This window comes from Bos mutus, chromosome 4 (assembly GCF_027580195.1).
Source record: "Bos mutus isolate GX-2022 chromosome 4, NWIPB_WYAK_1.1, whole genome shotgun sequence".
Classification (NCBI taxonomy): domain Eukaryota; kingdom Metazoa; phylum Chordata; class Mammalia; order Artiodactyla; family Bovidae; genus Bos; species Bos mutus.
In genome coordinates this window covers 22,242,598-22,255,898 of record NC_091620.1, presented here as the reverse complement: position 1 = coordinate 22,255,898, position 13,301 = coordinate 22,242,598, and the positions used below count along the sequence as shown (strand labels likewise).

Genomic DNA, 13,301 nt, shown 5'->3' with positions numbered 1-13,301 from the left:
TAAGCAATCTGAATCAATTTTCAGTTGCTCACAGCTGCAAGCATTGTCCTTTAATTTGATTATTAATCTAGATGCAAGGCCTAATTTCTCCTGCCAGAGCAACTTCACATCAGAGTTCAAGAGAAGATTATCACTCAGGGATCTCTCAAGACAGACAAGTACAAAACTCATCATTGCCCTCTCATCTTCCAGAACCGTGTCCAAACCCACCTTCCCCCAACCCATGTCAACCCCATGAGAACAACTTTGTAGGAAATAATATAATTGAGTCAAAGACTTTTCACCATGTCAATGAAAATTCTTTAAATCATCACTAAATCAGTAATACAATGCAAGGCTGCCTTGGGAGGGAATTCCCCAAATACTTCTCCCCACCACCACTACCTGGTTATTGCCTTGGGTTCTGTATTTAGAGATTCACCCTTTTAATCTGAAATAATTATTGTTAAATATAAATGCCCACTTAGAGGGTCATGTGTTAAGTATTATAAATATTAATATTTTTAGTGTTAAGCTTATCAAATCTTTCCTGAGAGCAAAATTAAAGAGAAGGGGCTGAAAAGGGAACACCATTACAGCAAGCACTTGGGGTCCAAGAAGTGAGGGAAACACAAAAGGAGTGAAGGTGAAGAAAGGTGACTTAGGGCCTCCAAGACATAATCTACTGACTTCACAATTCTGTCTCCTACTGGAATTCATTACCTTTATTCAGCTGGTGGAGGTCATGTAACCAGAAGTAATGACTTCTCACTCATGAGGACCCAGAGTCTCACACAGAATCTGGCCAGGGACCAACAGCTGGAGATGAACATCACAGCAAAAGCTCCCGTATCCCACTGGAGCCCTATCAAGTCTCTGGGCCACCAAAAGGAAGGGGAAAGCACCAGCCTCTCAGATCAGCATCTGCCTTCCAGCAGTCACTGTGGCTGTGGAAGCCCGATGGCCTCACATTCTCACCCCAGGCAGAAGGACCCTCCTCTTAACTCACTCCCCACCTACCACCCTCTGGGCTCAGTCTTTCTTTTATTGGATTATAATTGTTTACAACGTTGAATTAGTTTCTGTTGTACAACAAAGTGAATTAGCTGTATCACAATAGCCAGGTCATAGAAGCAAGGTAGATGGCCATCGACAGATGAATGAATAAAGAAGATGTGGTACACATATCTGATGGGCTCAGTCATTTAACTTTAAGAACCAACTGGATATAAAATTTAAGCAGTATAACCACTAAATAATTCTACAAAGGACTGGATTTACACAAATTTAGCATTTAAAATGAGCAGAACTAAAGTAGGAGGTTGGAATTAACAGATACACACTACTATAAATAAATCAGTAGTGTGTATCTACTTATAGCATGGGAAACTATACTCAGTATTTTGTAATAACCTATAAGAAAAAAGAATCTGAAAAAAGAAAAAAATTATATATGTATATAAATAAATCTCTGTGCTGTATACCTGAAACTAACACAACATTGTAAATCGACTATTTTGTTGTAGTTGTTTAGGCAGTAAGCTGCATCTGACTCTGTGACCCAATGGATCCGAGCCTTCCAGGCTGCTCTGTCCATGGAATTCTCCAGGCAAGAATACTGGAGTGGGTTGCCATGCCCTTCTCCGGGGGATCATCCCAATCCACTGATTGATCTCGCGAGTCTTGCATTGGCAAGCAGATTCTTTACCACTGAGCCACCAGGGAAGCTCAGAAATATCTTAGTAAGATAAAATAAAATACCAAGCAGAACCTCTGTTATTATCTTTGCAAACACTTGGTAGTTCCAACTGTATACCTTTAAAAAAAAAATCATTGTAAACATTGATAAAATCCCTGTTTTTCAGATCGCTAAACTGAGCCATAAGAAGATACCAGGAGCATGAAGTATCATTCACAAATCCACTGCTAATCTTCCAGCCTCAAAGCCCTTCTTCCCCCAAGCACTCCTGCTTCCTCTATTCAGTACCCAAGGCCTCCCCCGACTCTGCTGGTGTTAATCGAGCATCAGATCCCCAGCCCTACAAGGAAATGGAGGCTAAAATCACCTCTAGTCCAGTTTTCTGTGGTGCCTTTATGTTGTCATTATTCAATCCCTAAATACGTTCAGGAGGTAAAAACTTGAACAGTACGAAAAGAACGGTGTGAAAACAACTCCCTCTCTCTCCCTCCCTCTCTTGACCTCTAGTCTCTCAAGTCACCTTACTAGAAAATCATTAATTATGTTTCTTAAGCATCCTCCCAGATATTGTTGTTGCTATTCAGTTGCTAAGTCATGTCCAACTCTTTTCGACCCCATGAACTGCAGCATGCCAGGCTTTCCTGTCCTTCACTATCTCCCAGAGTTTGCTCCAGCTCATGTCCATTGAGTCGGTGATGCCATCCAATCATCTCATCCTCTGTCACCCACTTCTCCTTCTGCCCTCAATCTTTCCCAACATCAGCATCTTTTCCAATGAGTCAGCTCTGCATCAGGTGGTCAAAATATTGAAGCTTCAGCATCAGTCCTTCCAATGAATAGTCAGGGCTGATCTCCTTTAGGATTGACTGGTTTGATCTCCGTGCTGTCCAAGGGACTATATCCCAGATTTAGTCGGTGCATATAATAATATACACAGATAAGATTTATAGACTGTTTTGCTCTTTAAATTGCAAAATCCCACAGTAAATTCCCAGAAGTGTAATCTGCACAGAATCTTAGAGGAAACACAACATCAACATTAGAAATGTCCAATACTCCGGCAGGCTGAGGGGAATTTGACAGGGTGTCTTACAATGATTTGAAAATACACACTCCTCATTTTCATAGCTGCCATCTTTTATGAAATCACTTTTAGCCTGTATCCAAAAAAGTACTCACTGATTTAAAATTATATCTCATCATCTGTACGGGAACTAATCTGTAAGCTTCAAGAGGAACTGCAAGGCCCTAATAATTCAGGATCTAATGAGCAATTCCAAATTCAGTCTTTCTATGCACTCCTTTCATTGCGCCTGATGGGTCAGAGAAGGTGCCTGGGAGATGTGACAATCCCAGCCTCCGGCAACTTCTATGTTTTGAAAATCAGGTAGGTGACAGTTTTGCCAAACAGACAGCAGCAATCATGCATGTAGTAGATAAATCCCTATTTAGAGCAAAAGAGTAATCACGCTAAGAAGGGCTGGTGGCTGCACTGCCACCTTGGTTAAATATTAGCTGCTTTCAGACTCAGCAATTTCTGACTCCCCAAATATCCTTTCCCATTCCCTGACTCAGTTCCTTTTAAGTCTAGATCCTTCATTCATATAACACAGTGGGCAAGACTTTGGGCACTAGAGGCAGGCAGACTTGAGTTTAAATGACCTTTACCAATTTGCTTAAACTCATTAAGCCACAGTTTTTTAATCCGTAAAACAACTCCTTCATTAGAACATTGAAAGTTTTTTTTTTTTTTTTTTTTGCCACAACGCAGGGCGTGCAGGATCTGAGTTCCCAGTCCAGGGATCAAACCCATGCCCCTGCAGTGGAAGCAGGAATTCTTAACGACTGGACTGACAGGGAAGTTCCATTGAGATATCATTTTTGTAAAGCACTAAGTACAATGCCTTTCATCAGAACTAGCTACACAATCTATGGGACCTGATACAAAATCCAAATGTGGAGCCCCTTGTTCAAAGATGATTAAGGATTTCAAGATGGTAACAGCATAGCATCAGATTGCGGGGCCCTGTGGGACTGCACAGGTGGCAGGCCTATGAAGCTAGCCCTCCCTTTCAGATGATAAATATTCAATAGATGGTAACTACATTACCTTACCGATTTTCCTCCCTGCAGGCTCTCCACTCCCTATGTGATGCCTAATTTACTCAACTTGGAAAGTTTCAGTGGGCCTTTCCAAAAACAGGCACTTTGCCTGGAGTAACCTGCATTTACAAGGAAAAAACTGACCCAAATGGGGGGATCTAAAACAGAAAGTGATGTTACCATAAGCTCATGCCAGATGCACTCCCACCTGAGCGCCTTTGCTCTGGTTTTTCAACCTGCTGAGATCCTTCTCTCCTCCTTCAAGCCTCTGTTCAGATCCACTTTGTATGGGAGGCTTATTCTGATCACTCAATTCACTCTATCCCCCTTACCTTACTCTCTATTCCCCTTACACTCTATCCCCCTTACCTCACTCTCATTTTACTTTTACCATAGTACTTTATTGTCCGGCATACCATATCTCTTACTTCTTATGCTTATTGTTTCATTGTTTATCTTTCCTTGAACACACACACAGAGTGTAAGTTTCTCTAGGTCAAGCATTTTGAGGTTTTTTTGTTCACTGATATACCCCAGCTGCTTGAGGGCAAGAGGAGAAGGGGGTGACAGAGGATGAGATGGTAGGATGGCATCACCGATTCAATGGACTCGAGTTTGAGCAAACTCTGGAGATAGTGAAGGACAGGGAAGCCAGGTGTGCCACAGTCCATGGGGTCGCAAAGACTCCAAGATGACTATCAAGTGAACAGCAACAACTGCTTAGAGCAGTGTTTTGCACACAGAAGCTACTCAACAGCCATTCACTGCAAGAACAAATAAATCTTTGAGTGGATGCATAATCAGGCCACCCTTTTTCCACTTGGAGGTCAGGCCATTTCACATTATGGACAAATGGCAATAATAACCAGCTCTGCAACTGGACACTCAACAGAGTTCAAGAGACAGATGGGAAAGTTATCTATTTTCAAATCTCTGCCAAACTCCCCTTAGTTTAGAAGGAATATAATCCAGTCGTCTGTGCTACTAAACCTCATCTTTCAACACTAATTCATATACTCAGTTTCTGGGTCATGACTTGCAACAATGACAAGTGGTATTTTATGAGAGCTGCCCAGAAGAGAGACAAGTCCCTAAGTGGCAGACATAAAAAATAATTGGAAAAAAAAATCAAATTAGAAGAAAAATAATCACCCGTCACTGCTTCATCACAATGAGAAAAACTAAGCCCTTACTACCAAGAGAAAGGTAAGGTCTTTACTCCTTAAACTGTTCATAAAGATGTGAGAGCCAGCCTGAGCAGTCTACCTGGAGTTAAGCCACAGTCACAGGTAGCATCTCAAACCCTGAGATCTCACAAATGCAAGTCCTGAGGCCCTAAGAAGGGAATGTGGACCCTGTGCATAAATTATCCCACCAGCTAAAAGACAAACCAAAGCATTACAGCTGCTGGATGAGACATTTTCACAATATTCACCAGGACAAAAGAAAAAAGCCGCCCCTCGCACATGGTTAAAGTGTGGCCCATGTCAGGAGAAACATCTGGAGATATTATCAGAAGATATTTGAGAGCCAATGTGCTCTCAGTTCTGTCCTGGCAACAGGAAGCACATCTGGGCCCCCAGTCCAAACGCAGCCTACATGGTCTCCTCAGGACAGGCTGGTCGAGCACAGCCCAAAAGATCATACCACACATCTGGCTTTTGACCCAGCATGGGCTTCCACTCCCTCTCATTCCGCCCTCCGCCTGTTTTCAACAAGCCATTCTCAGCCACCACAAACGCTTTGGTGGGAATCACAGGGAGGCCCTCCTCCCTTTTCCCAAAATAACGTCAGCCAGAGGCCAAGGCCAGAGAGGTGGAGCCTGCAGGCCATTTTGCAAGTTTCAAATATCCTGGCACTGACCCCACTAAAAGAATCATAAAGGGAAAACAGCCAAGCTTCTCATTTTATTAGTGTTTCTCCCTCTCTCTCTCTCAACATAAACTCTGCATTTGTAAAAAGAAAAAAGAAACAAAGAGATCTCACAATAAAGTCACAGTCTCAGTGCTGGCTGTTGTAAACAAAATTTCATGTTGCAAATTTAATACTAAACACTTAGTTGAAATTGAAAACTTTTAGAGAAATGTGTGTGCTCTATGAGAGTTTAATGCCCAAAAGGGTCGCTGGGGCATAAGGCTGAGCAAGAAACTGGTGAGCTGTCCCACCTTCCCCAACCCTTTCCGAAATGTGCACTCAGATTTTCCATACCCCTTTGCTGATCTTTCCTCTGAAGAAGGAGGAAGCAGACTTCTTGGCTGCATGGTTAGAAGAGTCAAATAAAGTAGTCTTTCTCCTAAAAGGAAGGCCTTTTTTCAAAACACACACACATACACAGAGGTATATTTCTTAAAATAGAAATTAAAAAGTAAAGAAGAGAGGGAGAGAATATGACGGCGAAGGAAAGAAACTGCTACTTTGTTTTGTCCAGTTTTTTAAAAGCATCCCACAAAAATCAGTAGCAAACGAAACAGATTATCAAACCATCTACCTCCTCTCCAGCTTTATGGAGCAATAGGAAATGAAATAGCAGATGTAAAAAGCCCTCGGAGAAGAGTATAAGTTGCTAAAGGAATACAAAGGGTCGTTACTGTTATCAAAAATTTAAAAGGGCCAGAGGCTTTCAGCTAGAAAAACCACACCTCTCCCCAGATTGCTCCATTCTGGGCAGGCTCTTCCCCAAATACTCCCTTCCCAGTTCCCGGTCCCGAGCTGTTCCTTTGATGACAATTACCCTTCTCCAGCCGCCCCTTCCCCTGCCCACCGAGTCCTCACCGTGTGGTACATGAGAGCCTCGGTCTCCCCGGGCTCTGACAGCTCGCTCAGCTTGCGGTCCCACTGCAGGACGCTCTGCTCCCCGCTCTCCAGCACCTCCATGGTGGTCCGAGGCGCGCTGGGCCGAGGATGCTGAGCGCAGGAGGGCAGCGGACTGGGCGGCCTCGGTGGGCGAGATCCGCCTCCGCGTGAGGGTATGTGCCTGTGTGTGTGCCCGTGTGTGCGTGCGTATGCGTGTAGCTTATGCACTTAGGAAGCAAACCGTTCGCTCCTCTGCCTCAGAGAGAACTGCCAAGGGTCCAGTGTCCTCGGAGACCTGAGAATCTCCTAAGGAAACAGACTGTCCAGAGATCAGATCGTAGGCTGAGGAGAATAAACCAGAGTGTGCCTCCAAAATAAAGGCAGGAGATCAATCCTCATCCCAAGAAAAGCCCCTCTCAATAAGCCCACTCTCCGCTACTGCTCCAGACTCAAAACTTTTGAGACTCCCCAGGCCTCCTCAGCTCTGCTCCAGGACGCAGCTAAGATTCCGCCTCCGTCCAGGGCGGGGACCAATCGGATGCTCACCTCGCCGCCCTATCCAATCAAAAGTCTTGCTCTCCGCCCAAAGGCGGGGACTGCGGGAAGTCCCCGCCCATGCCTTGGAATGTGGGCAGGCAGCGCCTTTGACGTCACCGGGGAACTACTCTGGCTGAAGTGCCGCTTGCAGCCACGGTCTGCTGCAGCAGACAAATGGAGAGCTTGGATCCAGGAGTGAAGGACTGGGGGAACAACCAATGAGAAAGGAGAGCCTGGGAGGAACAGCCAATCAGATAGCGACAAGAATACATTTTATAAGAGGGAGGGTGCGCTCAGTCTCCTGAGAAAGTCAGAGAAATTAGGGCACGCGTCTGGAAGGTAGCTGTGCTGTGAGCGCGGATTTAAATTCTGTCTTAAGTATTTTCAAGTAGATTAGCTTATTTAACTCTTTCAGAACATTTTAAAAATAAGTCACACGTTGCACACAAATATAAATATTCTCTAGTGCATGAATTTATGTTAGCATATATCTGGCAAATTGTAATTGCTCATGCTTCTCCCACTTTTTTCTCCCACTTTATGTTAGGCTCTTCTGTCGTGTTTTTTATGGGCCTTTATTTTATTTTTTCTTTTATTTACCCAACATACATTATTGAGGAGAGCCAACGGCTTTCTTTTCCAGGAGATAGAAGTCTTAATGGAAGTGACAGGCAGTAAACAAACAAACAAACACATGTCAGAAAGTGGTAACTGCTATAAAGAAAAACAAAACCAAAGTAAGCGAATGATATTTTAGATAGTAGTCAGGAAAGTTCTTTCTATGTAGGTGAGGTTTGAGAACAGACCTGAATGAAGTGAAGTTAGGGGAGAAGCTGCTGTTACTGACAGGCAAGGAAACACATGTGGTTGCAGTTTGAGGTGCCAAGCACTGAGTGAGGGGAGAGGGGGCCTCAGAGATGGGCGGGGCCCAGACCAACAGGCCTAGTTTAGGAAAGAAAAATCCTCTTCTAAAATATTTTCCCCCAACATTGTGATTTTTCTTCCTCCTTTCAGACTCCTCCTTTTAAAGAAACAAAGTGCTTGCATATATAGTTTGCTCATTTTAAATATAAGGGAGTCTTTGCAAATTGTCCCTAAAAGTTCCTTACACTGACACATTCCAGTGTGGACGTTTGTCACCTTCATAAGTATTTTTTGATAGATCAGTTCAGTTCAGTCGCTCAGTCGTGTCCAACTCTTTGCGACCCCATGAATCCCAGCACGCCAGGCCTCCCTGTCTATCACCAACTCCCAGAGTTCACTCAAACTCACGTCCATCAAGTCAGTGATGCCATCCAGCCATCTCATCCTCTGTCGTCCCCTTATCCTCTTGCCCCCAATCCCTCCCAGCATCAGAGTCTTTTCCAATGAGTCAACTCTTCGCATGAAGTGGCCAAAGTACTGGAGCTTCAGCTTTAGCATCATTCCTTCCAAAGAAATCCCAGGGCTGATCTCCTTCAGAATGGACTGGTTGGATCTCCTTGCAGTCCAAGGGACTCTCAAGAGTCTTCTCCAATACCACAGTTCAAAAGCATCAATTCTTCAGCGCTCAGCCTTCTTCACAGTCCAACTCTCACATCCATACATGACCACAGGAAAAACCATAGCCTTGACTAGACGAACCTTTGTTGGCAAAGTAATGTCTCTGCTTTTCAATATGCTATCTAGGTTAGTCATAACTTTCCTTCCAAGGAGTAAGTGTCTGTTAATTTCATGGCTGCAGTCACCATCTGCAGTGATTTTGGAGCCCAGAAAAATAAAGTCTGACACTGTTTCCACTGTTTCCCCATCTATTTCCCATGAAGTGATGGGACTGGATGCCATGATCTTCGTTTTCTGAATGTTGAGCTTTTAGCCAACTTTTTCACTCTCTACTTTCACTTTCATCAAGAGGCTTTTTAGTTCGTCTTCACTTTCTGCCATAAGGGTGGTGTCATCTGCATATCTGAGGTTATTGATATTTCTCCCGGCAGTCTTGATTCCAGCTTGTGTTTCTTCCAGTCCAGCGTTTCTCATGGTGTACTCTGCATATAAGGTAAATAAACAGGGCGACAATATACAGCTTTGATGTACTCCTTTTCCTGTTTGGAACCAGTCTGTTGTTCCATGTCCAGTTCTAACTGTTGCTTCCTGACCTGCATACAAATTTCTCAAGAGGCAGGTCAGGTGGTCTGGTATTCCCATCTCTTTCAGAATTTTCCACAGTTTATTGTGATCCACACAGTCAAAGGCTTTGGCATAGTCGATAAAGCAGAAATAGATGTTTTTCTGGAACTCTCTTGCTTTTTCGATGATCCAGTGGATGTTGGCAATTTGATCTCTGGTTCCTCTAAGGACTTTTTCAAATTTTCTTAGCACAACACTCAACATGAGCAAGCAAGGTAAGAAACAAGTACAACTTCCTTAATGCTGGAATACAAACATTCATCTGTCAAACACTTCTGTTTTAGGCAGAGTCAGTCCCTGGTTTTGCCCATGTGGTTGGCAGCATCTAAGATGGCTCCAATGATCCAGCCTGTCTGTGTTCACACCTGCTTATAACTGCCTCCCCTTGAGTATGGGTCGGACCTGGGAACTTCCTTCCAACAAAGAGAATATGGCAAAAGTGATGAGACGTCAAAAAACATTCTGGCTCCTGGCTTCCTCATTCTCTCTTCCTCTTTTGTTTGCTTGCTCTGAGCTGCCCTATGGAGAAGCCTACAGAGCAAGGAATTAAGGAAGATGTCCATCTAATAGTCAGCAAGGAACTGAGTCCCTCAATCCAATAACCACAAGTAACTGGATCCTGCTAATATAACCACTGGAGTGAATATGGAAGCAAATTCTCCCCAAGTTGAGCCATCAGATGACTACAGCCTTGTTGAGAGACCCAGATCTAGAGGACTCAGCTATGCCATGCCCAGATTTTTGACCCACACAAACTAAAGGCAATAAGTTTATATTGTTTTAAGCCGCTGAGTTTTTCCTTCATAAAATCAGTAATATAATAGCTGGTGTCCTAAAATGCTTTTGAACCGTGGTGTTGGAGAAGACTCTTGAGAGTCCCTTGGACTGCAAGGAGATCCAACCAGTCCATTCTAAAGGAGATCAGTCCTGGGTGTTCTTTGGAAGGAATGATGCTAAAGCTGAAACTCCAGTACTTTGGCCACCTCATGCGAAGAGTTGATTCATTGGAAAAGACTCTGATGCTGGGAGGGATTCGGGGCAGGAGGATAAGGGGACGACAGAGGATGAGATGGCTGGATGGCATCACCGACTCGATGGACATGAGTTTGAGTGAACTCTGGGAGTTGGTGATGGACAGGGAGACCTGGCGTGCTGCAATTCATGGGGTTGCAAAGAGTCAGATACGACTGAGTGACTGAACTGAACTGAACTGAAATGCTTGATTAAATTTATCTCTATTGCCATAGTAGTATCACAGTCCCCCAGTGATGAGTTTTTTCAGCCTCCTTTATTTCATGTACTCTTCTGTTCACTGTATAGAAGACTTCTTATCGGCACATTTTTTCTACTACATCTTGAGTCTAGAGTTTGTCCCTTTCCCTCTCATTCTTAGGACTTAAAAAATTTAGTTGACTCTTTTTCAGCTTCTCTGGCATCCCTTAGAAAATAGCAGCCCTTGCTCCCCTGTCTGTTGTCGTTGTTGGGTTTTGTTATTTTTTTTGAGTTAATATTGACATGTCACATGATATCAAATTCAGGAGCACAACATAATGATTCAATATTTGTATCTATTGTGAAAGGATCACCGCAATGTTTAATTACAGTCACCATGCTGTACCAACCGGAGAAGGCAATGGCACGCCACTCCAGTACTCTTGCCTGGAAAATCCCATGGACGGAGGAGCCTGGAAGGCTGCAGTCCATGGGGTCGCTGAGTCGGACACGACTGAGCAACTTCACTTTCACTTTTCACTTTCATACATTGGAGAAGGAAATGGCAACCCACTCCAGTGTTCTTGCCTGGAGAATCCCAGGGATGGGGGAGCCTGGTGGGCTGCCGTCTATGGAGTCACACAAAGTCGGATATGACTGAAGTGACTTAGCAGCAGGACTTACTTATTTTATAACTTGAAGTTTGCCTTTTGCCCCTTTCACCCATTTCACTACCCACCCCCACTTGAAAGCCCTGCCTCTGGCAATTGCCAGTCTATTCTCTGTCTCCATGAATTTGCTTGTTTCTTTAGATTCTACATAAGTGAGGTCATACAGTATTTGTCTGTCTTTATTTGGTTTTCTATAATGGCATGCTTAGATGAGGCTTCCCTGGTGGCTCAGTGGTAAAGAATCCACCTGCAATCTAAGAGAAAGAGGTTCAAACGCTGGTTTGGAAAGATTCCCTAGAGAAGGAAATGGCAACCCATGCCGGTATTCTTGCCTGAGAATCCCATAGACAGAGGAGCCTGGCAGGCTGCAGTCCATGGGATCACAAAAGATTTGGACATGACTTAGTGACTAAACAAAAGCAATGCTTAGATTCCTTTATCTTTTGTGATTTTGCTGTGTGATTGCCATCAGGCTTACAGCAAACAACTCTAAGTAGGTAACAATATAAGTTTGAATTCTTTCTTAATCTCTATATTCCTCCCCACTCCCCCCCCAGCCCACATTTCGTTTTTGGTCACATTTTACATCTTTTCATCTTATGTGTCCATTAAAAATTATTACAGTTACAGTTATTTACTATTTTTGTTCTTTAACCTTTATACTAGCTTCGTAGGTGATTAACCAGTGTGCTTTTACTGTCCTGTTTTCCTGTTAGTACCCTTTTATTTTAGCTTAGAGAAGTTTCTTTCACAATTCTTGTAAGGCCAGTCTAATGTCGGTGAACCCCTTTTGCTTTTGCTTCTTTAGAAATCTCTTTATCTCTCCTTCAGTTCTGAAGGACAGTTTTGCCAAGAAGAGTATTCTTGATTGGAAGTTTTTTCTTTCAACATTTTGAATATTGTGCCACTTCCTTCTGGCCTGCAAAGTTTCTGTTGAAAAATGTACTAATACTTTTATGGGGGTTACCTTGTACATAACAAATTGACTTTCTCTTGCTACTTTTAAGATTCTTTCCTTGTCTTTAAATTTTGACACTTTGATTTTAATGTTTCTTCATGTGGGTCTCTTGGCATTCATATTATTTGGAACTTTCTGGGCTTCTGGATCTGGATGTCTGTTACTTTTCCAGGTTAGGGAATTTTCCAGCAATTATTTCTTCACATGTTCTTCTGCCCCTTTCTCTCTCTCTCTTTTCCTTCTGGGTCCCCATAATGCAAATATTGGTCCATTTGCTGTTGTTCCATAAGTTCCTTAGACTATCTTCACTTTTTTTTTTTTTTTCTTTTCTTTTTGCTGCTCTAATTGGATGAGTTCCATTGACCTGTCTTGAGTTCGGTGATCCTTTCTTCCACTTCATCTAGTCTGCTGTTGAAGCCCTTTATTGTATTTTTTCAGTTCAGGTATTCTTAGTTCTGTGATTTCAATATTGTGCTTTCTTATATTTTATTTTTGTTGAAATTCTTACTTTAGTTTACCCATTCTTCTCTTAAGCTCAGTGAGACACTTAATGACCATTATTTTGAACTCTATCAGATAAGTCACTTATCTTTGTTTCATTAAGGTCTTATCTTATCCTTGTGTTTGGAACATACTCTTCTTTCTTTCTTTGAGTCTGTACTAGTTTCTATACATTTGCTAGAGCAGCCATCTCTCTGTCTTGAAGGAGTGGCCTCGTGTAGGAAGGTTATTGTCCAACTCTGCCTTAACTCTTGGATGTCTTTCAAACCATTGGGATTGTCTAAGCAGCATACTTTATTCTTAGTAATTTACATTGGTTGAAGCTGTGCCAAGCCCTGTCAATATCCCAAAGAGAAGGATCTCAGTCTGCACCAAGATTCAGGCTGATTGGAAGTCAGACTCTCAGGCAGCACTTGTAAAGTATGCAAATTTCACAGAAAGATGGGAGATGGGCATTTCTGTCTGCTCACTGTACACTGATCCTTGGGGAATAGCCATTTAAGAACTGTTTCTTTGTTTGGTACCATTTCATTGAATGCAAGAACATAAGCCCCACTTTCTGCTAGGGCTGGCTATCAAGGGATGTTTTCTGGGTAACAACCACAGAAGGTCAGTGAGACAGACATGTACACAGCTCTTTGCTTAGAGACTCAACAGCTTGGGGTGGAGCAGAGGATGAGTG

The 13,301-nt window shown here is 43.1% G+C and overlaps 1 protein-coding gene across 2 annotated transcripts in view; it reads right to left on the bottom strand.

Annotated features, from left to right (window-relative positions):
- The window catches only part of CREB3L2 (cAMP responsive element binding protein 3 like 2), a 130,429-nt gene extending 123,354 nt beyond the window's left edge, over nt 1-7,075 (bottom strand). The window contains exon 1 of one of the 2 annotated variants that reach the window (XM_070369212.1): nt 6,554-7,075. In XM_070369212.1, coding sequence (XP_070225313.1) covers nt 6,554-6,655 — 102 coding nt within the window. In that variant the 5' untranslated portion in view covers nt 6,656-7,075. The remainder of the gene's footprint in view (nt 1-6,553) is intronic. The other variant, XM_005897684.3, reaches the window with a different exon arrangement.
- Between the last annotated feature and the right edge of the window lie 6,226 nt (nt 7,076-13,301).